Below are 25,455 nucleotides of genomic sequence, written 5' to 3' on the forward strand. Positions count from 1 at the left end.
CAATATGCCCTAGTATATATAGACACAAGGATCTCTAAGTCTAAGTATACATGAGACCCACCTTGTCATATTTTTCTTTAATAGTTGATCCGATCTTATTGTAGAAATTAAATACTATAAAAGTCATATAACTAATTTAGAGATCTTAAGAAAATTATATGAGTAGCTATATGTAAAAAAATGTAGATTAATTTCGTTGAAACATTCCTTTTAGTCATTTATATTGGAACTACCCTATTGATGGAATATAATTTTAAAAAAATTATAAATTTAAGAAACAAAGTAGATTGATGCTCTATTAGGACCAAAAACAATCCTTTGACTAACTCCTACATTTAAATCTAGATGGATAATTGCCAAACCTTTGCAAGTTATGCAATTTTTTCATATAAACTTCATATCTAGCTAAAAATTACTTATTAAATTGTTAGTAATATATAAATTACTACTTGCAAGAGAAGTTAACCATGAGGAAGATTTGATTGCCAAGATACACTCTTAATAATGCCCCATGGTTTTCAATACCACGTTTTTGTTATGACACTGGAGGAATTTATTTGAGAAGTTTTGATGTATGATTGGATATTAAATGTGGCACACCTTTTGTAGCAGAAATTCAATCCTTGATTTGTTATACCACAAAAGATTGGTCAAAATAGGTAGTTTATTCATCATTGTGATGTTGGTTTATGCTTGAGACGTGGCTTTTGTATTAGAATTACACTTATCGACAGGATAAATGCATCAGTATTGGGATCCACTTCGAGCTGTGTGACAAGCTGAGATGCAAGATTCATGTAAGAAATGAAGAAGTGAAAGATTTGGATCCAGTAGTGATATAAGACATTTTGTCATATAATACTCAAAAAATATGAAATCTTAAATTTTTAGAAGGGACAACATATGTGAAGAATGTTTTCATTGTAAGGCTTGTTTTGAATTTTTGAAGGAAAATATATTTTAATGGTTTTCAAATATTAATAAAAAATCTAATGATGGTAGTTGAGACGCTTCTTAAATGAGCGGACTTAGCTCACTTAATGGATCTAAATTCAAAAGTGAAGGATTTTTGGGAAAATTCCAAGATATAGCTTGAACAACAATGAATTTGTTAGGAATGCTAAAAATGAAAAACATGTTTGATTAAATGTAGAAGAACAAGAATGGTGGCAGGAAGACAATTAGTAATAATTGAGGAAAAGAGTGAGAAAAGTAGACAATTGAGTTACTTCCATTTCATACAATAGAATTTGACATTGAAATTAGAGAATGAATACGTCAAATATGAGAATTCACATGGCAATTAAGCTTAAGATATTAAAAATTAGGCCACAAGGCATATGAGAAAGAGAAATATATCAATCTTGTAGGAAACATGGGTGTATGTACTAGCTATAGGGTTATATTAATCCAGGTAAGGCCCCTCAAACACCTATTCTAGGCAAACTCGAGCCGCTTTAGGATTCTCAACCATTTGACATTTCAACCCATGGATATCTAAGCATGGTGACATAGGCTCATATACATGGAACGTTGATCGGATTCTTTCTAATGTATAGGTTCCTCAAAGGTAAGTGGAAGAGCATACTTGAATCTAACTATGACAGATACAGGGTATTGGAGAATCAAGCTTTTAGGAGAGAGAAAGGGCTTAAAGAGACATGATTAAAAAATATACAAGATTTTTATTTCCCTAAGCAAGTTCTGTCTTACAAGAGCAGCTGAGTCCTCCATATATAGACATAGAGAAGAAGATGAAGACAGACGTTTCACGATTTTAATTTATAGGAAGGTTTGAATTGATAGATTTGGATTTTAGATTTAAAATTTTATATTTAGAATTCATTTGTGTGTGTGTGTGTGTGTGTGTGTGTGTGTGTGTGAAATCTTTCATTTAAATAGTATGAAAAATTTTCAAAGAAAGAAAAGAGATTATCCGAGATTTGGAGCCAAACAAAATATTAGAAATGGTGATTTTGGAAAAGCTATAGCCTAGTAAATTCATTGTTGTTCAAGCTATACCCTGGAATTCAGTAAGTGACTAATTTCATGAGCTCAGCTCATCACATATGAAAAGGCTCGTGTTCTTGATCAGTTGTGTGTTGTCTGTATATACATGTGACTTATTAACATAGTAGTAAATCCAAGAGGCCATGGATTTACAGGGAAAGGGAACAACATATCAGATTAGCACATACAGCAAGATGATCACCAAAATTAAATATATCGCTCGATCTGTTTTGAACCTAATATTAAAATAATTCAAATTGCCTAAAACAACATTAGATATTTTAATTAAATAATTGATAGTACTAAAGCCCACATATTTATTAAATTTATAAAATTTAACACAAACAAAAGTAACTTAATTAGTGAGTAATAAGTTAGTCGAAGACTTTTCCCAAGAAAAACGTGTTTGCGCGGTCATTGACGTACTGCGTGTAAATGCACTTGCAATGCACTCCTAGTTTGTATGATGGTTGACTTTAATTCCAAAAAAAAAAATGGACTGCGTCTAAATGCGTTGTTGATTTGTATGCATCAATTAATGTAACTATAAATACAAAGTGGCCATCAGTTTAAACTGGAACACATAAGATTAGCACAGAGCATGATGATGGCCACCAAAATTTTTCTATCTCCTCTTTTTATACTCCTTGCTTTCCTAGTCCTCGTTCAAATTACTGGCTCGTCTGAAGCTGGCGATGATATAATCGGCGTTTACTGGCGTCTGACGAGTGATAACAGTAATCTTACAGAAGCATGCGCCACTGGAAAATACACTTACGTGGTCATATTCTATCTCTTGATGACCTCTCCGGGTGAATTTAGCCCTCAACTCCTGGACACCCCAGCAGGTATCTGCAGTGGCCCTCCTTTATCATGCCCCACCATTGGCACAAGTATCAAATACTGCCAACAACAAGGGATCAAGGTGATGCTCTATGTTGCCGGAGAAGGTTGGAATGTCACTCTATCTTCTGCTGACAAGGCTCGAAGTGTTTCTGATTACTTGTGGAACACTTTCTTGGGAGGAAATTCATCTTCTCGCCCATTTGGAGATGCCATATTAGACGGCGTCAATTTTGATATCCGCTATTCTACACCATACTGGAAGGACCTTGCTCTTTACTTGAAGTCACACAGCTCTGCAACACGAAGAGTCCTCTTATCTGCATCACCTCAATGCCGGTTTCCTGATAATTTTCGTGGCACTGCCCTTGAAGAACATCGCCTTTTTGACTATGTTTACATACAATTCCAGGGCGACCCTGCCTGCAAATATTCAGTATCACACGGTAGCGACTCATTATTAAATACATGGAACCAATGGACGAAATCATTATCAGATGGTGGCTCTAAAGTGTTGCTGTACTTGCCAGCATCTGAAAATGCTACGGACAGTGGCTTTATTCCTAGTGATGAGTTGATCAGTGATGTACTTCCTTTTGTAAGGAAGTCACCTAACTATGGTGGTGTGATGTTGTGGATGAGGGACTATGATGCACAGAATAATTACAGTGACGACATTAAACTCAGTTCTCTGTGCACAGAACTCAAAAACGCTTCCGCATGCGGGAACCACGACAACATCTTTGAAGAACAGGTCGGCAACATGTCCGCTGGTAGTTCAAAGATTTATGAAAGTCTACCGTGTTGTCAGACCATATGCAAGAACAATTGTTCCTGCGTCGCTTATGCACCAGTGAATTCCGGTCGTGGATGCCAGATATGGCTTCAAGGAGCCACATTCACGGCTGGAGCGAAAGGCCAGTCAATTTATGTTTTAGCTGTTAGACACAAAGGTTGGTCCAATTTTCTAACTTGCACTACCTTAATATAGTAATATATACATAATGCTATCAGGTTTTTTTTTTTTTTGTTGGTACAAGATAATGTTATCTATTGATGGTGACTCGCTCCCTAGCTACATCCTACATACATGGATATGATCCTTTTTCTTTTTCTTTTATCCCTGCATTATTTATTTTTCTGCTTTTTATAACTTAACGTTTTGAATTCAATGAAGGTCCCGATCGGTAGAATATATCATGTAGATTCGAAGTAGAATATTAAATAGAACTAGGAAAACAGGATCTTCATGAGCGCAAGACAACAAACTCATGCTGGCAGAATATTCGTGAATATTCTTGTGAACTGTAGGAAATAGGTGGTGGATATGGCTAATCACCGGGGTGGGATCAAGCATAGCATTATTTCTGATTTGTTACTTATCCTTACGGAGAAAACACAAAGCAGAAGGTAACATATTCCTTTATAATATAATAATATATATCCAAATATTCTATTGAGTTTATAATTACTTCCCCTATACCACTTATGATACCTTCATGTCACATCACTAGTGGTCGGAACTACAAAGCAAAGGAAGATATTACATGACATTGGAGGCAGTGCAATGATTTACATGGCGCAAGGAAAAGCCAAAAGGAATCAGAAACATCAAATAGCAAGCAATAATAATGAGGTCGAAATATTCAGTTTTGAGAGCATTGCGGTTGCCACAAACAACTTCTCATTTTCAAACAAGCTAGGAGAGGGTGGTTTTGGTCCCGTTTATAAGGTAATCCAATTATTTACATCTATATTCACATATATTCATATATGTAAATTGAAACTTGGTAAACTATCTGGATATATACATGTATAACAACATTTCATTACATGCTTTCAGGGAACACTAACTGATGGGCAAGAAGTAGCAATAAAGAGACTTGCTAAGAGTTCTGGACAAGGACTCACTGAATTTAAAAATGAAGCTAAACTCATGGCCCAACTGCAGCATACGAACCTTGTGAGGCTTATAGGGTTCTGCATCCAAAGAGATGAAAGAATATTGGTCTATGAATACATGTCCAACAAGAGCTTAGACTACTACCTATTTGGTAAGTCATATCCTGTCTTTTCAATAAACAATGAACTTGTTAGTGTTAAGTTTTATAATAAGTATATTTATCCTGAAACAGATGAAATCAAACGGCATGTACTAGGTTGGGGAAAACGATTTAACATTATAGAAGGAATTGCCCAGGGGCTTCTTTATTTGCACAAGTATTCAAGACTAAAAGTTGTGCACCGTGACTTAAAGGCAGGAAATATTTTACTTGATGAAGAAATGAATCCTAAAATATCTGATTTTGGTATGGCTCGAATATTTGGGCCAAAAGGATATGAAGAAAGCACAAACAGAGTAGTTGGCACATAGTAAGTATAATATATAATTCATTTTCAGTCATTTTTCCTTGACTTTATCATTGAGTATTGATTGAGTTAATTAAGATTCTAACATTAATTTTCTTGGTTGTCATTATTTAAGTGGTTACATGGCTCCAGAATATGCAATGAACGGTGTTGTTTCGATCAAAATAGATGTATTTAGTTTTGGTGTTCTGCTACTTGAGATTCTTAGTGGCAAGAAGAACAATAGCCGTAATGATTTAGATGGTTGTCTCAATCTCATAGGATATGTAAGTTTATCAAATATCTATTTGACACATTAAATAACTCATTGTTATAATATTCTAACAACTGATCAATTTAACTTTTGGTGGATGATGTAATTGTTTTAGGCATGGCGCCTTTGGAATGAAGATAGACCTTTAGAGTTAATGGACTCAGAATTAAGTGAACCAAATGACCAAAAGAAAGTGCTAAGAGGTATTCATATTGGTCTCTTATGCGTCCAAGATCAAGCAGTGGACAGACCTTTCATGGTTGATGTAATTTCTTTTTTATCAAATGATACAATTCAACTTGGCCAACCAAAGAAACCAGCATTTTTTAGTAGTGTGGTTGAGGAACAGTTCGTGTTATCCAACAGCAATCAAGAACTTTATTCCATAAACTGCGTAACAATGTCTAATATAGATGGCAGATAGCTAGTCCATTATGTACACAGTAAGATAACTAGGTGTATTTTCGTTTTCTTGAGAGATATGTACTTTTGATAAGTTGTCTAATTCTACTTTTAGAGATCTATGAATGAAACTATAGCTATGTGATCATGTGCTGAAATTGTAGCTTGTCACACTCGTAGCATCTCATCAATTTTAGTTGTGAGAATCCTTAGTGTTACTTTAAATAGGCTCGAAATTTTTATTCCCTTATGGCTATGGCTTTTTGCTAATAAGGCAAGTTTTAATAAAATCTAGATTCTCAATCATCATGAAGCCCTTAATTTTCTTTAATAATGAAAATGATATGGTTTAATCACATACAATCTAAATGTCAGACATTCAATTTAACCACCAATTTGAGAAGATAATCTAGTCTTGTTAGCACATTAATGCTGTGTGTACTTACCCTTGGATTTCCTGATGGGATTATATCGAATGAAGTAAACTTATCGCCCATTAAGAGACGCCATAAATTTAGAAGCAGTGTCCCATATCTGACAACAAGTGTCATTATGTGTGGGAGAACAATAGCCACATGAACAATTCATCAAATACCTAATGCCACAATCATAGAGAGGGAGATTCTCATTGTCTTCAATCTTGTACCCTTCATGGGAAATATAACCATATTGATAGTCAAGCTCAGACACAAAAGTATCTAGGTTTCTGTAGTTTGAAGGTTTCAAAAGCATACAGCCACTATTAATAGCCTAGTGGGGACCTTTACTGCATGATAGTGTGACCTCTGCAAAGTTGTAGGGACCCAAAAATTTGACATAAGTTTCATTTTCATTTGACTCATAAGAAAACTTGATTGAGCTAAAATTTCTAAACGAGTACATGCATCCATCCATAAATGTTCTTCCAACTTTTGCCAATGGCCAATTAGTCCAATAGACACTCATTCCCCAACATAAAACTAGTTGGGTTTCATTATTGGAGTTACCATTGATACCAAGGGTAAAGTAATTAAAAGAAAGGTTTCTTAATCCTGCCCATGATTTTAGGTTCCATGCTTGCCTTCTTACTTTGTTAAATCCTAGTCTCATCCTTAGCCAAAGAAATTTATAGGGGTGATCTATAACCTGCTCCATATCAACCATTTATAGTGTCACTATCATTCATTTCGTAAAGCTCCAAAGTACCCATACAAGTCAGAATGGGACTGGCATTGATTTTGGCTTGGTGCTCTGCTTCAAAAGTGTATATAGTTATAGAACTAGCATCTTTATTGTATAAAACTTTGATGTTTCCATGATCGTCAATTGTAAGTGTAATAACCTAAGAATTTTAAATAAAATTAAAATGTGAATACTTTTAGTTTTAGGGAAATACACACACACACATATAATAATTGTATTAACATTCATAATAATATATTATGGATTATATTTTATACTTTTAGAGTAGGTATGGCAAGATGGGTTTGTGCCTTAATGAAAATTACTCTTAGCATAGATACCTTTAGATCTTGAGCTCGAATCCTTCTAGTGTCAAGGGAGATATTTTATTTTGCCCTAACTTTATGAAACTACCAAATTGTCTTATTAAAAAATAATAAATACATAAATAAAAACATAATATATTTTCCCCTTCATCCTATTTTTTGTTTATGCGACTGTAAGAAAGGGAGAGGGTTTGAGATTTGAGAATCATCTTCCCTCATCCTTTTTGTCGCCAACGTGTGCGTGTGGAGGAGTGCTATTCGTCATCACTACAGGTCTCCATTCAGTACGCCAAATCTTCTTTCAACTCGATACTTGTCATTTGATTCTTCTTTCCTTGCTTCGTTCATGTTGCTAGAAATCTTTTGCTTCCCTTATTTATGTTGCATTAGTAATATGTGGGTGAGTCTTTTGGTGTTGGATGTGCTTTAAAAAAAAATAAAGTAAGAACCCACTTCTCGCATCGTCTATTTGTATGCTAAAATGAGTGGAGTGAACTTGATGTCTCTGTCCTTAATTAACCTTTATCTATTTGGTTTACATATTTTTATAAGATTATTTGCACTATACAACGTGTTTTATTTTTACCATAACAAATGATTATTATTGTGAAATTCATAATTATTTTATAAATACTATCTCTCTTTATTTTCTATAAATCTAAATTAGGATGTTATTTATTAAAAAGTTACTTTTGATCTCAGATTCATTGAACCTCTTGCTAACTTCTGAAGGTCTTATAGCTAAGTCAAGTGAAGATTTGATTGAAATTATTTCGTTTTGATGTAATTATAAAAGTTATGTATTTTATTTTGAAAATATGGTTAAGTGCTTCATATAGACTATAATTAAGATTCTATTATTGTTGTACAATTTGTCTATTGGCTAGAAGGAGTAGAGCTTCAAGTTATTGTGTTATGGTTTTTGTCTAAAATTTTATTGTAGAGTTTTTGGAAGGTGTTATTTATAAGGGAGATGCTGGCAAAATTTTTGTAAAATTATGAAATTTTTTGTTTGAATTAATTGTATAGGAAATGGTCTAATCTTCAATAAACTATGTACATGGTCTTAAAATTAAATTTTTAGATTTCAAGCTTAAAGGATGAATGGTTATGCATGTATTCTATGTCAATCACCCTTTTTTTTTAAGTTATGATAACGTGACAGTAAGTGTTAGGTTTAGGCCAACATGGAGCAGATGGTATGGGCTAGCAAGCCAGATGAATCCTTCATCTAAAGTTATTCCTAAATGGAATTCTCCACTATCATCAAAAGGCAAAGAGAAGAAATACAGATGGTACTCCCCAACTAATGAGGTCAGAGAATTGCCCAACATCAAATTGACTATAACATCCTCAATTTTAAATTAGATTAATTAAGCTTAAATAGACTAATTAAGTGTATTAGTGAAGTGTGTGGCCAGAGAGGCTAAACGAGCGTGTTTGGTCTCAATTTCAATTATAAACGCGGGTTTGAAGGAGAATCGAGTCACCCGAGAATGAAAGAGGAAGAATTTCTAATGAAAGTGATTTTGTACCACACACTGCGGCTTGTGGATGAGCTATCGCAACACATGTATAACAACACACCTGGGTAGAGTTGGGAATATGAGCAGGCCCGGCCTTAAAGGGCCTGAGCCCTAAAGATTAGTCCCCCATTTTGAGTCTCATTTCTCAAGCTTGACCCTTATATGAAGGGCTCAAGGCCGGGCCCGCAAAGCCCTTTTTCAAAAAATAAAAAATAAAATAAAATTATAAATTATAAATTAATTAAAATATTTTGAAATTAAAAAAATTAAAATCCTCACAATTTTTTAGAAATTAAACAACACACATTTAGAAGTCTAGTAATAAAATGTAAATCTTGGTTAAAAAATAGTTCATTTTTTATAAATACACAAACATAATAATTATAGAAAAATAAAAAATATCATAAATTTGTTATTATACACTGATATTTATTAAATTATATTAAATTAATTTTAGAATAAATTAAAATTAATAATAATATAATGCATGTAGGATCAGGTGAGTAGATCATTGGCTTCAAACGCGTGTTTTATCAAACAAAATAATAATAATAATAATATAACAGGGCTTGAAGGATCGCGGGCCCTTTTTTACAAGGCTTCTCAAGGCCAAGCTCTTAAGCCCGATTACTTTAAAAAAATTATTTTTAAAGCTCGAACCCTTATTTAAACAAAGCTTCCAAGCTCAGCCCTCCAAGCCCAGCCTTTATTCCCGACTCTACTTGGGCAAAACCCTCTGTGCCATGCACCACAGCACATTGTGCATCCGCCACGACATATGGTCAAATTTCTGCTGTATTAAGTTACAAAACTAAAGCAAAAGAGAAGACAAAACAAAGGGAACCGAGAGAGAGATGAAAGAGCTAAGCTACGGCTTAAAGAAATTGACTTATACGAGTAATTTGGAGCTCATAAATACCAAAGGTAAGCTTCCTTACTTAAATCTTTCTCTCTTCTTCTATTTTCTTGATGGTAGAAGTTAAAGTTTGATTGATAATGATAATTTTCAATCCATAAAGGCTATGGGTCTAAACCCATTGACTTAAATAGAGTTAATAGGAGTAAATTGAGCTAAGTAAACTCTGTATTTATGGTTATATGATGATTGATAGTTGGAAGTCATTAAATGTCCAAAATTCTCATAAATATAGTGGTTGGAAACAACATGGTTCTATTAATGATCATTTAAGAGCTCAATGTTACTAATGAGGGTTAAAGGAAGCTAAGAGGCCTTATAGATACTTTTTGTTAAGAAATGTTGAAGTGTTAGTGAAAATAGCTCAAATACAGATATTGATGTTTTGAATGGTAAATTCTTGTAGAGTAACTACCTTTGACATTACTTAAGCTTCTTGGAAGCTTTGGGAGTGAGAAATTAAGGGGTGAAACCTTTGATCTCTCAAAAGTTTGAGGTAATCGAGAGAACTCTATCTTATGCTTTTATGTGATTATTAGTTTATGAATTTATAATTGATCATGGAAATGTGTAAATTAAAATGAAAAATGCAAGTGTGGCTTGATTTGTTAGAAAATCCACTAGATTGATTTTGTGAGTTTTATGCCTTGTGATGTGAAATTCTTTGAAAACAATATGGGTGGATTCTTGTATTATGAAATGGGAGTTCAATGACTTTGTCATTGAGAAGTAACATGAATCTTGATTTATGAGGAGTTCAATGATATTTAAAATAGTGGAGTTCAATGATTTTGAAAGTGTGAGGTATAATGATTGTGAAATTAGAGTTTAATGACTTATTTGGTTTGGAATTCCATAAAAATGTGTTTAAGAAGTTCAATGATTTGTGAAATAATAAAGTTTAATGAAATTGATTATTTGAAGTTCTATGAATTGTATAAAGTGTGAATTATTGCATAAATATGCATTACATAATCTTGAGAGGCAAGAGTTCGCCTGAGAAGAGGAGTAGATGATAAAATCTATGTGGTAAGGCCCCATCCGTGTGATGGTTTACCGGATTGATTATATCTATATTGACTGTCCCACTTGTTCAACAAGGGACTCAAACCTAGCTAACTATCCACTAGTTCGACAAGGAAGCTAGTTTAGGGTGTAAGACACCTCATAGTATGAGAAATGGGAGAAACCATGTTCCACAAGTAAGGTGGGTGCACCTTGGTCGAGTAATCCCTTCATAAACATTTAAGCCAGGGAAGTCATGAAATATAAACTATCCTATTGTGTCATAGCCCACGATTTTATATCAGAGGAATAGGGAGGATATAAGAGAGGTGTGATCATACATATAGTGCGTAAGGACACATGATTATCTGTATTATGATCCTAATGAGAATACTCATAAATTGAGTAACAGTTACTCCTGATTATGTGTGATTATATCCTGTAACAAACTTTCTAGGATATGAAAATTGTTGAAAAGTTTTATTTCCCAAGTATATACTATTATGCTTGGAAGTGTGAACATAGATTCTCAAATGTTTTACATGGTTTAAAGTATTGATATTATTTACCACTTACATTTTAAACTGATTGACATGTATTAGTAATGGTTAGTCAGACCTGGGTTACTGAGTGTTTGTACTCACTCCACTATCTTTAATATTATAGGAAATAGCTCAAGAGATGTGGAAAGAAAAAAACACCCAAAGGCTTAGGACCACGATCTTATTGTAGTAGGCATCTTTATTTTGAGTATTTATATGTGTATGACAATTTTAATTGCCAAATTAGGAATTCTCATTTGATCATTACTTATATTATGTGAATTGTAAATTGTAAGTATATTTTGGGCCCTAGGAAGTGAGTTGATGATATATGTTATTTGTGATAGGAGTAAAATACTAATGCAAGAGTAGAAAATATTATGAAATTATGGAGTACTTGATGAAAATTGTGGTAAACTGCCCCTGGTATGTTTTTGAGATTAAGGGGTTGAGTAGTTAAAATTTGATCTATGAGTATTTCATGTGATATGGTGCATTGCACAAGTTAATCTTAATGATTTTAATGTGGTCAAATTGGTGTCAGTGGCTATTGGCTTTTGGTAAATGGTTTGAACACTTGGTTTTGTGAAAATTATTAAAAAAGTGTAAGTTTTGAAAAGTGTGTCCAATTTTGATTTAGAAAGAATTTGAGTTTAAAACCAATGCTATTAGTTAGAGCTAGAAAAGAGCTTTCTATAGACTTCTAATTCATGTCAATCAAACGTTGGACAGAGATTTGGGGCTTGTTAGAGGTTGCCCTTGATGCTATCAAATTGATAACAGAATTTACTATTAAAATTTGTGCAATTACATTGCGACCGCAGCACATGTCACAGAGGCAAACATGTCGCAGCGCATATTCAATGAGCTGCGACGCACGCCTCAAAATTTTTTAGAAATTTTCTTATTTAAATTCTTAAACAAATGTACTCACATATGTAATGATCCTATGCTTCCGCATATTTATGAACTTTGATTTGTCTAATTACAAGACTTTAAAAATAATTTTAGTTTTGTAAACTTAGGATCCCTATTTTGCTAACCATTGAAAAACTTGGTATTTTGTTAATTACTATAATCTCATTTTCTAATTACTTGGGATATGGTTTTAATTATGGAATTAGAAGGAGGAGGATGTTACACTGACTCCTTGCAACAGTTGGTTACCTTGCTCGAGTTCCACATAAGATTGTTTTGTGAACTATAAATATAACTTAAACGTGAGGAAAAATAGAACATTGCCTCAGCTACCCATTGAATGGAAGGTTTTCATTTTAAATAATCAACAAGAAGGCTGGGGATTGGAGAACCAAACCTTCATCTTTAAAACTTATAGAATCAATTGACAGAAGTAATGAAATAATTTAGAGAGAACTAAGGAATATTGAATATAATGATCATATCCATGTTTTATATACATTTTTTCTTTATTTTTTCATTGTTTATATAACAATGACTACACACAATCTAATTCAAAACTTGCATATGAAAAAATAAATTTCGGCTTTAGTTCTATTGAAAGACCTTTGTAAACTCTTGCATAGCCCTAAGAAAGCAACAAATGATCATACTCGCTTACATTCCTATGACCTTTAAACTCATCGCCTTCACTTTGGTAGCAATAGCATCATCCCTCCCATGTATGCACGTTTCTTAGCCCAATATCATAAGATTTTTCTCAATAAAAAATAAAGACTCAACAGAGTACAGCAATGAAATGAAACTATTTATTTTGTTGTGTGATATAAACTTATAATTATAGAAAAGAATATTGCAAGATTCTTTTGCCAACGTGGTTAGACAACATGCGATCTTCTAAGGAAAAAAATAGTATTCCATTTAATAGAATGTCAGTAAAAAAAGAAAACAAAGCAAAAAGAAAAAAGCCACTTGGGGACACCAGTACCCTACATTCTTAGATTTTAAGAAGTCGTTGAAATTACATAAAATTCAGTTGTACTTTATAATGAAAAGTAAAGACAACTAACATCACATTAATTACTTGGTAGTGCCATTAAAATATTCATCTTGTAAAGTTCCATGTCACCCATGTCCTTAGAAGGGAACCAGCAGCATTGATTTTAAGAGAAAGAGACCATCAATGATCATAATTAATAAACATGAACTTGCATATAAGAACTCATCATATTTTAGCTTTGTGGTTGCTAGACCTTTCTAAATCTAAACAATGATATCTACCTTTAAATCATCTTAGATTTCTACAAGTCATCTTCAACTTGTCATTGGCAACATTATCCTTCCCATGTCTACATATTTCCTTACTGCCACATAGTATAGACCTAGGATAAGCTACAACATAGCTATGGCTCTGGGATATTTATAAACATTCGATAATTAATATGGATAATAATTTGCACTTGCTACAGAAAAAAAAGGAGTAATATACTATTATTGATAATGTGACTAAATCTAATGAGTTAGTGTATCTAGACAGTTGAAAGCAGGATAAGTGATAGGGGATGCAGAAGCAGAATCGTGCTAGTTTAGGGACAAAACTCTGAAATACAATAAAAACAAAAGAACAAAAAAAGGGATGAAATGTATGACAAAATTAAAGAAAGAAATGAAATAAACAATAGGGTAATGATCAAGGATAAGATCCTCTAGAGCACTTGCCTCTAAAACCCCAGCCTTCAAAGACACCATAAGAGTTGATCACGCTCTTGATCACGTCTGTTTCTCACATGGGATGCCACCACAAAGAAATAAGGTTCACAAGAGTTATAAACTCTAAAATGAATAATTTTATTTAACTTCTTTTCCCTTTACAAGAGGGAGCATGCCTAATATGTATAGGCTCATAGAGAAAACTATTTCCTAAAATTAAAACCCTAATTTTCTTATACTAAAAGGAGAAAGAAAATAATATAAAATAAATATTCAGCCACATAATTTAGGAGATGTGATCATAAAATTATGGGATTACATTTTAACTAATCCTAATCTTCAACTAAACTCAAAATAGAAAATTATGACTAGTCTTGCTCCTTAAGAAACGGAGTCAAGTTAAAGGACCACTAAAATAAGAAACAATTAAGGAGACAATCAAGATATTATTTAAGATTCAAAATCATGCCACCTTTGACTTCTTCACTAGGGCTTCGTACCTCCTTGCTTGCAAGAGGCTCTACTTATAGTCTTTCTTATACTGGGCTAAGGTTTGCACTTCTTAGGCTTAACTCTTCATAGGGTTAGATCTTAAGCACATTATACACGCCTAGAGGCTCTCCTTTAAGCTTGAAGGAGTGCCCCAATACTCTCTAAGCTCTTGGAAGTCTTGCACAAGACTAAACAAGGCTTGCTTCATGGCTTTAGTTCAGGCTCTTATCATTAGACCTCCAATATGTTATAAAGGGTCTTCAGGAACATTGGATTAAAAGTGTTGGGCTCCTTGCTCGTTGCCTTGGGCTCCTTTCATGCCACCATGCTCATGATTACCATCCTCAAGCTTTGTTGTTATTAATGCCATGTTATTCGTGCTATGGGATCCATTATTCCCTCCCAATTGCAAATGATTCATCCTTGAATATGCAGAATCATATAAAGATAGATTAGAAACATTGAATATGGCACTAACATTACCATAAGATCTAGAAAAATCAATCTTGTAAGCATTATCATTAATTCTTTCTAAAACTTGAAAAGGTCTATCTCTTCAGGCTTGAAGTTTAGATTTCCTCTAATTAAGAAATCTCTCTTTCTTTAAATGTAACCAAACCCAATCTTCAGGCTTAAAGATCACATGTAGCCTTTATTAGCTTGCTTGGCATATTGTTCATTCTTTTACTCTATGTTTACTTTAACCTTAGAATGTAAGTCTTGCATAAACTCAGCTTTTCTCTTGCCATCAGTGTTAGCATGCTTAGAAAAAGGTAAAGGTAAAGTATCAATAGGAGATAATGAATTGAAACCATAAATAATTTTAAATAGAGAATAAGAAGTAGAAGAATAAACAGCCCTATTATAAGTAAATTCAATATGAGGTAAACAATTCACCCAATTCTTCAAATTCTTCTTAATTATTACTCTTAGCAGTGTATTCATAATTCTGTTGACTACCTTAGTTTGACCATCAATGTGTGGATGGGCAATAGTGAAAAAAAGTAACTTAGTTCCTAATTTATTCCACAGGGTATACCAGAAATGATTGAGAAACTTCACATCCCTGTCACTCATAATAGTCTTAGGTAAACCATGCAAACGAACAATCTTTTTAAAGAATAAGTTAGCAATGTTAACAGCATCATTAGTCTTATCATAAGCAATAAAGTGTGCCATCTTAGAGAATTTGTAGATAACAACAAATATGGAATCTTTGCTTGTAAAAGATTTAGGCAATCCAATTACAAAATCTATAAAGATATGTTCCCAAAGGTAAGAGGGGACAGGTAAAGGAGAGTAAAGTCCATGAGGTTGGACCTTAGATTTTGTCTGTCTACATTTAATGCATTTATCACAAATAAATAGGACATCTTTTTGCATATGAGGTCAAAAGAAATGATCAAACAAAATAGCCAAAGTTTTCTTTACATCAAAGTATTCCATCAAACCACCACTATATGCTTCCTTAGTAAGCAACTCACATATGGAATAAATAAGAATGCATAATTTGTTTTTCTTAAAAAAAAATCCATCAAATCTAAAGAAATTACTAGATCCATGATTTTCACAAGATTTTCAAATATTTTCAAAATCAAAATCAGTTTTATAAAGATCTTTTAGAATCTGAAAGCCAAGTAATTAGGCATGTAAATAAGAAAGTAATGTATACCTTTAAGATAAGGCATCAACAGTGATATTTTCTTTGTCTTGCTTATGCTTAATCACATAAGGAAAGGTCTTAATAAATTTCATCCAACGAGCATGTCTCTTATTCAACTTACCTTGAGACTTGAGAAACTTTAAACTTTCATAATCAGAATGAATAATGAATTTCTTGGGACACAAATAGTGTTGCCACGTTTCTAAGGCCCTATTTAGAGCATAGAGTTCTTTATCATTGGTAGAATAATTTAAAGCTGCACCATATAGCTTTTCACTGAAGTAAGCTATAGGCTTAGAATCTTGCATTAAAACAGCACCTATACTAATACCAGAAGCATCACATTGAATTCAAATGCTTTAGAAAAATTACGCAAAATAAGTAAAGGGGTATTAGTCAATTTATCCTTTAAGGTTTTAAAAGCCCTTTCTTATATCTCACCCTATATGAAAGTTACATTCTTCTTAATAAGTCCACTAAAAGGGGTAGCAATGCTAGAGAAATCTCTAACAAATCTCCTATAGAAGCTTGCTAAGTTGTGGAAGCTTCTCACTTTACTTGCATTCTTAAGGGTTGGCCATTCATGAGTAGTCTTAACTTTCTCCTCATCCACATGAATTCCCTATGATCCAATAATAAATCCTAAAAAAATAATAAAGTCCATGCAAAAGAAACACTTTTGGAAATTAACGTATAGCTTATATTCCCTCAATGTGTCAAACACAGTTTTAAGATGATTTACATGATTAATCAAAGATTTACTATAAATCAAAATATTATCAAAGTAAACCACAACAAACTTGCCTATGAACTTTCTAAAAACATAATTCATTAATGCCATAAAAGTACTAAGAGCATTAATTAAACCAAAAGGCATAACTAACCATTCATATAATCCAAACTTAGTTTTAAAGGCAATTTGCCATTCATCATCCTCTTTTATGCGAATTTGATGATAACCACTTCTAAGATCAATTTTAAAAAAGATAGAAGCATCATGCAACTCATCAAGTATATTATCAAGTCTAGGGATAGGGTAACAATATTTTATAGTGATTTTATTGATTTCTCTATAATCAACACACATCCTCCAAGATCCATCTTTTTTAGGCACTATGATAACAAGGATAGCACAAGGGCTAAGGCTCTCACACACAAAGCCTTTCATCATCAATTCCTTTATATGGCACTGGATCTCCTTAGTCTCTTCAAGGTTAGCCCTATAAGTAGACTTGTTTGGAATAGCAGCTCTAGGCAAGAAATCTATCTTATGCTCAATTCCTCTTAAGGGAGGAAGTCCATTAGGAATCTTATCAGGGAATAGATCTCCATAATTCTACAACAAAGAGACAACACTAGAAGGCAAAGTAGGGTCAAGAGTGTCAGTAGAAAAATAAATATTCTTGAGAATTACAATAAGAGCTCACTCACTCATCAAAGCCTCTTAAATCTCACTTTTTTCACATAATAATATTTTCTTTTCACTATTTTCTTTCACTCCCACCATTCTATTTTTTTTCTCATCTTCTCACCACTTTTTTTCCTCTCTTTTGATTGATTTTCAAGTAAAGTAATACTCTCTTTCTTTTCTCTCTCACTCATGCCACAATCAAGGAGATCTCTCTTTTGCTTGTAATCTTGAGCAATCTTGAGTTGATCTTCATAGGCTTGGATGGGCCTAAGAGGATTTAATACAATAGTCTTGCCTTTAAAAGGCACCTTGTAATAGTTTTTGAAACCATCATGGGTAGCCTTACTATCAAACTGCCAAGGCCTACCTAATAACAAGTGTCTAGCAAATATAAGAGCTACATCACATAATACATCAAAAGTATAAACCCTAATAGAGAAAGAAATCAACACTTGCTCATAAACCATAATTTCAACACAATCATTCAACCATTGCAATTTATAGGGCTTAGGGTGTGCAATTAAAGGTAGAGATAATTTATCTATAAGTAAAGTGCTATCTAGTATAACTATCACCATCAATTATTATGCTACACACTTTCTCTTTGATAAAGCATCTAGTGTGAAAAATATGTTCACGTTGCTCATGTTCATCATTCTCCTTTGGTTGAATATTGAGAGCTCTTCTTGCCACCAAGATAAAGTCAACTACACCATTGCATTCAAGCTCATCATTTGATTCAGGGGAGGTAGAATCATCATCAACATTATTAGCATCATCTTTATCCCTTTCATGCACACTATTATAACTACCATCATCTTTTAAGATCATAGCTCTTTTATTGCTACAATCTCTCACCATATAGCCCACACCATGGCATTTGAAACACTTAATAGGAGAAGTGTTAGATGAATAAGAAGAAGGTTTAGGGTTATAAGTTTTATCCACATACTTGTTCTTCATTTCTTCTTTGACCTTAGATGTATCTTTGGCCTTAGAATCCTTCTATTTGAAAGTTGCCTTGGAGTCTTTCCAAGAGAACTTAGAACGTTTGTTCTTATTTCTCTAATCTAACTTTATAGCTTTGTATATGAGCTCTTCCTTATCCACAAAAGTGTACAAGTCAAACTTATCTCTCAACTTCGGCCTCAAGCCATCCATAATTCTTGACATTGCTTCACGTTCGTTCTCTTGAATGTTTTCACAAAACTTCAAGATATTCAACTCATGCACATACTCCTCCACAATTATAGATCCTTGAGAAAACATTCTCAATTTTCTATTCAGCTCCGTGTAGTAGTAGCTGGGGACATAAGCCTTTCTCAAGTATCTTTTAAGCTTCTCCCACGTTTTAATAGGTTTTTTTCCAAGTTGGCTTCTTTTATACTGTAAATCTTGCCACCAATAAATAGCATAGTCAGTGAAATTCAAAGAAGCATTTTTTACCTTCCTTAACTCAGACAAATCAAGAGTCATGAAGATTTGGTCCATCTTTATTTCTCAATCAAGGTATTTTTCTGGATTGTTGCTACCCTTAAATGAAAGATACTTTACTTTTTGGTCTGATAAGTCAACATCACACTTTGAAGATTTCTTTCCCTTAGGAGAAGGGGGCTCTTCATACTCCTCATTATCACTAGGGGTCTCACATTTCTTCCCCTTAGAACAGGAAGTCTCTGACTCATCTTTATCCTTCTTATGAAACCTATGATCAAGTTTCAAGCAAAACTGTTGTAACTATATTTTAATAAGTTCTAAAACATAGTTCATATCAACACTAGGGGATTCATCCTCATTACTCACGTTTATAGAAGTACTAAAAATCACATAAGATAAAAATGGATCCTCACACACATAAACTCATGTGTTTACACTCAAGAGAAATGAAGTCACTCATATTTCACTAAAAATAATGGCTTTTTTTAATGATGAAAGAAACACACTTGTCTTTTACTACTCACTAAGCTTATGGATAGAATCTAATGGTAAAACCAAGCATAAATCAAGAAACTAAGAAACAATCAAGTGAATATCTTCTAAATTAAGAAAACTAGAAAACAATCACAAGATGAAAGAGGATATTTTTTTGGCCAATTTTTGAAATTTTGAAGCAAATAGGAAAGCAAAATTTTCAAATAAATTCAAGCTTGCAAAAAGAAAAACCACACGTGACAAACAAAAATAGGAATGAAAGAAATGTAAGTCAAAGATTCAAATATTCAAATACAAAAATAGGAAGCCAAAAAGAATAAGAGAGTAGCACAAATAGCAAAATAGGAGAGTAGAGAATTTTAAAAGTGCTACCAAAAATTAAAAATAAGAAATTGACTAAAGTAGAAGACTTTCTTACCACCCAAGTTGACTTTTCTCTTTAGGCAACCTCGTAATGACTTGAAATTTAAGAATAACCTTTTTCTACAATCATAACTCACAGCAATATATGTATTTTTTTAATTTTCAGAATTTTTTTTCTTTTTTTCAACATGCTAACACTTTATTTTTTTTCCTTTTTTGCATGAATTTCTAGGTAATTTTTTTATTCTTCTTTTTTTACTAGGCTAATAAAATAAGAACTCACATAAGATGAAAAAGTCACAGAGGTGAAGAAGAGAAAAACCAAAAGATAGAAGTAGATGGGGTAGACAAGAGATGATCACAAAAAGAAATAACTCAAGATGAAGAAAAAGATGAAAGTAATGAAAATGAGGAAAAAGAAAGGACAAGAATTCAAACCACAACTAGCAAACTAGCAAACAAAGCTCTAATACCAATCTGATAGGGGATGCAGAAGCAGAATCACACTAGTTTAGGGACAGAACCCTGAAACACAATAAAAACACAAGAACAAAAAGAAAGGGATGAAATTTATGACAAAAATAAAGAAAGAAATGAAATAAAAAATGGGATAATGATCAAGGATAAGATCTTCTAAAGCACTTGCCTCTAGGAACCTCAACCTTCAAAGACATCACAAGAGTTGATCACGCTCTTAATGACATCTATTTCTCACATGAGATGCCACCATAAAGTACTAAAGCTCACAAGAGTTATAAACTCTAAAATGAATAATTTCATTTAACTTCTCTTCCTTTTACAAGAGGAAGCATGCCTAATATGTATAGGCTCATAGAGAAGACTATTTTCTAAAATTAAAACCCTAATTTCCTAATACTAAAAGAAGAAATAAAATAATATAAAATAAATATTCAGCCATATAATTTAAGAGATGTGATCCTAAAATTATGGAATTATAAAAATTAAAAATTAAAAATAATATAATTAATCTTAATCTTTAACTAGACTCAAAATAGAAAACTATGACTAGTCTTACTTATTAAGAAAGGGAGTCAAGTCAAAGGACCACTAAAATAGGAAACAATTGAGGAGATAATTAAAGGATCATAAAGAATTCAAAATCACGCCACCCTTAACTTCTTCACTAGAGTTTCGTGCCTCCTTACTTGCAAGAAGCTCCACTTATAGTCTTCCTTGTTTTGGGCTAGGGTTTGCACTTCTTGAGCTTGATTCTTTGTGGGGTTAAATCTTAAGCACATTATACACACTCAGAGGCTCTCCTTTTGGCTTGAGAGGAGTGCCCCAATGCTCTCCAAGCTCTTGGACTTCTTGCACAAGACTAAACAAGGCTTGCTTCATGGCTTTAGTACAGGCTCTTATCATTGGACCTCCAATATATTGTAAAGGATCTTCAGGCACGTTGGATTGAAAGTGTTTAGCTCCTTGCTCTTTGCCTTGGGCTTCTTTCATACCACTATACTGATAATTACTATCCTCAAGCTTTGTTGTCATTAATGCCATGTCATCCGTGCCATGGGGTCTATCAATAGGCCACTAAAAAGAAGAGCAAAGCATGATTCTTATTGGTCTCATTTCCTAAATCTAATGGTGCAACCAATACTAGCACAACAAAATGCATTGCAACTAAATGGGGTGATAAGGCCTTGAAAAAGATTGATTAGAGGATCGATGGAAACTAAAGATTACCTTGGAAAAAGTTAGCTATGTATTAGATGTGGAAAGTTTTGAAAAAGAGAGGGCGAAGAAGAGATGACCATTCATGTTATCAAGCGCCATAACTATAAAGAGTTGAGTAGATATTGTTATCATACGTATGTACTAATTAATCAATAATTGTTTGAAACTTTGCACATGAAGGGTGACTTTAGTCACATCAAAGTTGAAAATGAACTGACGAAAAAGATCGAAGACTTTGGAAAAGTTCTTATGCACTCCACATTATGATAAAATCTAAGTAATTTTATATATAAGAAATGTGTTTGCCAATGGAGCTAACATTAATTCATCATATGAGAGTTTAATAGTTTACATGGGTGCAAATGCATCGGCATACTTGAGAACTGAAGAAAAGTATAGAAAAATGAATACTCAATTATACTAGATAGTGAAAATAATCAAGGAAAGAAAGAATATATCAACCACTTAGATGGACGTGCCTTAAGTGTTAGCGAAGATTATAGTAAAAGGAAAAACATTAAAATTAAGATCTGAGTTTATTTTCCCACAGCTACAATATAGAAGATATTTAGGACTCCAGCGAAAAGAAAGAATTGTTAAATTAGTGATTCTTAAATATCCTTGCCATATGTGGAAGAAGGGCAAAGAGTACAGAGCTCATAAACGCCACTCCTTCGTAATTTTACAAAAAGTACAGAAAATTCAAAAAAAAAATAATAGAAGTTAGTTCCATCCAACCCAACCTAATATAAATGACTAGTGGCCAAAAAAATAAAAATAATATGAGTATATAACTGAATTAATCATACTACCAGCCACGTGTCCAGTCCTAGTTGTTAAGTTATAAACTTTGATTGACAGATAAAAAAATTATAATTGTACTAGCATGCATACATGAACATAATTACATAGATGACCACATGCAAGCAAAAATTTGACACTATTATACTTCTCCTTTTTTGTTTTGTCTTGCCCCTTTGTAATTATACTAGCATGCAAAGAGTAATATAGCAAGAAGAGATGCGTAAAGTCCAAAATTCTATTACCGAGCATAGATATCATGCATGCACTTATCCAAAGATGTTCCTGTTAAAATTCTTATATTATATATGCTTAAGGATAATATACTCCACCAAAATAATTTAAGTTAATTAATTAGATACTTTCTAAGCTTCTATATTTATAATTTGTCTTTAAATATTTATATGTGAGACTTTCTTTTATCTTCTAATATTCTCTCTACTACTTTTTTCCCTCTTTTTTCTTTTTTTTTTCCTTCATCTTGCCTGAGCTTGAACCTTTTTTTTTTAAGTCTCAAGGATTGTAGGTCTATTTAATTTCTTCTTCTTCTTCTCTCTTTCTTTTTTGTAATCTTTTGTTTCTTTTTTCATCTTTCATTTTTTTTCCTTTTTTTCTCTCTTTTTTTTTGGCATCCAATCATATGGCTCATAATATCATATTAGAATTCTTATATTAAATGTACTTAAAGATAATATACTCCATTAAAACGCTTAAGACATTTGGTTATATACTTTTCAATCTTATATATTTATGATTTATCTTTTAGTCTTTGAATGTGAGATTTTTTTTTTTTTTTATCTTCTAATAGTTCCTCCCAAGTGTTTGTTTCTGAGATTGGATGAAGTGCACTGGATGCGCGCACAATAAATGATAGCACAATGTTGGCATCTATTGCGCACATCATTTAGCAGTTGTGAAAAAAGGCCTCACAGGAGCAATTAATCAAACACTTGACCCACGCCCATAAAAAATATGATGAGATGCAGTCAAAAATAGGCTACAATATAGATCTTAAGAGAGAAGGTGATTATGAAGAATGATGTGGTTGGAAGAGGATCAAAGGCTATTTTTATCTCTAAAGTGTACATAAAAAGCTAAAAATTCTCCTAAACTTAACTACGAATTAATTATATTTCTCAACTACCTCCGTCATCATCCTATCATTTTCTCATCGTTGTTGATCATTAATAGGCCCCTTATTATATTTATAATATTTTTTATTGTAAAATATTTGATTTGAGGGGCAAAATTTATTCTGCGAATAGAAGTTGATGGGTAAAAATAACCCTTAACCTAACATTAAAAAAATAGTGTGACCCATTAATAGGTAACGGACGTTAAGTGTTTTTAATATCAGGGTGATAAAGGAAAAAATTTTTAAAATTAAGAGATATAACTTACCCATAGTTGAGTTTTTGGGCATTTTGTGACATTTCATATATAGTATAGAAACAAAAATAATCCTTACATAGCTGGTACTTGGATCTGGATTCTCTCTATACTCTTTCTCAGTACATCTCTCCCCATCTAATCTCATCCATTCATTTAATTATTATTTTGATTTAATGATGTGAGATTGTTAGTTATAACATTAAAATAATTATAATATTCATTTAATGGTTATCATTAATAAGCATTGTGATCTCATTTTTAAAAATATTTAAGTGATGATAGTGAATAATGTATTTATTTTAATGTCATAATTAGCAATCTCATATCATAAAACTAAAATAATAATTAGATGAATGGATAGGATTGGATACTGAAAGATGCATTAAAAAAGAATATGGAGATGATCTAAATCCAACACATATACACAAAGTGGGCTTCTCGGGATTCGTCCTGCTCCTCGCCTCTTATGCACTGAGCTAATATTTGAATTGTTTATATTAAATATGGAAGATCTAAATTTAAAACTTTTTAATTTTAATTATATATTAATAAAAATAAAAATTTATAAAATTTATGAATTATTTTAATCAAATTTGCTGATAAATAATCTAGACAGTCTGGATTTTATTATAATTCCTATAAATTAATTATACAGATTTATTGATGATACACATTTAATATTAAAATTTATTATAATTTTTGTAAATTTTTATTTTTATAATAAAATATTAAAAAAAGTAATGATAATCTTCTAACATGTACTGTCTACAAATATTTTAATTATAAATTTTAAATTTAAATCATCTAGAGTAAATTTGCATATATAGTCAATTTATAACATTAAATTTGGAACATCCACATTAAATTTAAATTGTCCTTCCATCAAGATTATTGATCCAATCGATTTATTAAAAGATTTTATAATTTTAATAAATTTATATTTTTATAATATAAATAAGAATTAAAATTAAAAACTTTAAAATTGATTGTTTAGATAAAGTTTTATAGAAGAAGGTTACTGGAAGGAGGGAAGCCCACTCGAATAGACACACACAAAATTGCGCCTATCATCACCTGTCTTGCCGCCATTGTTGGCCATAGCTCTCCATTACTAGATATATATATATATATTTTTTTTTGCAATATTTATAATTTTTAAAAAGAATGCAATCTACCTCCTATTTGCAATATTTATGATTTTTTAAAATAATGCAATCTACCTCCTATTGTTAATAAAAGTTAATTTTAATTGTTTAGTTAATTTTAAATGACAGAAAAGGATATCAAAAATTATAAAAAATGACTAAAAAATTTTCTTGGTCATTTTTATATTTTTTTTGGATCCTACTATATAATTTTTAGGTCATTTACTGTAATTTTTTAATTATTTTTTGTAATTTTAAAATTATTTTTTATCATTTTACGATTAACTAATAGTTAAAATTAACTTTAATTTGTTAACTGTAAGGGCTAAATTGCACTATTTTTAAAAATTAAAAAAATTACACTCAAAATGAGTTTATAATTCAATATGCTCGTGAACATATAATTTAAGAGTTAATTTGTCATTTAACCACTATAAAATCCCATGTAAGCATTTTAACTATTGAAGAGTCCTACCAAATTCATAAATAGCCCTAAAGTTATATGAAACTTGACTGTAATTTTTTTATTAATTGACTAAAATGTCCCTAATTTGCAATAAAAAAAAAGGAAAAACT

General features: G+C 32.1%; 1 protein-coding gene across 1 annotated transcript; it reads left to right on the forward strand.

Annotated features, from left to right (window-relative positions):
- The first annotated feature begins 2,617 nt into the window (after positions 1–2,617).
- Positions 2,618–5,900, forward strand: LOC129289848 (G-type lectin S-receptor-like serine/threonine-protein kinase CES101). The gene is made up of 7 exons (XM_054926612.1): positions 2,618–3,806; positions 4,165–4,263; positions 4,368–4,585; positions 4,697–4,907; positions 4,989–5,226; positions 5,339–5,489; positions 5,592–5,900. The coding sequence occupies exons 1-7, from the start codon at positions 2,618–2,620 to the stop codon at positions 5,898–5,900; spliced, it is 2,415 nt and encodes an 804-aa protein (XP_054782587.1).
- The last annotated feature ends 19,555 nt before the right edge of the window (positions 5,901–25,455 follow it).

This window comes from Prosopis cineraria, unplaced genomic scaffold (genome assembly GCF_029017545.1).
Source record: "Prosopis cineraria cultivar Desert tree isolate PC_DT_omini unplaced genomic scaffold, ASM2901754v1 PC13, whole genome shotgun sequence".
NCBI classification, from domain to species: domain Eukaryota; kingdom Viridiplantae; phylum Streptophyta; class Magnoliopsida; order Fabales; family Fabaceae; genus Prosopis; species Prosopis cineraria.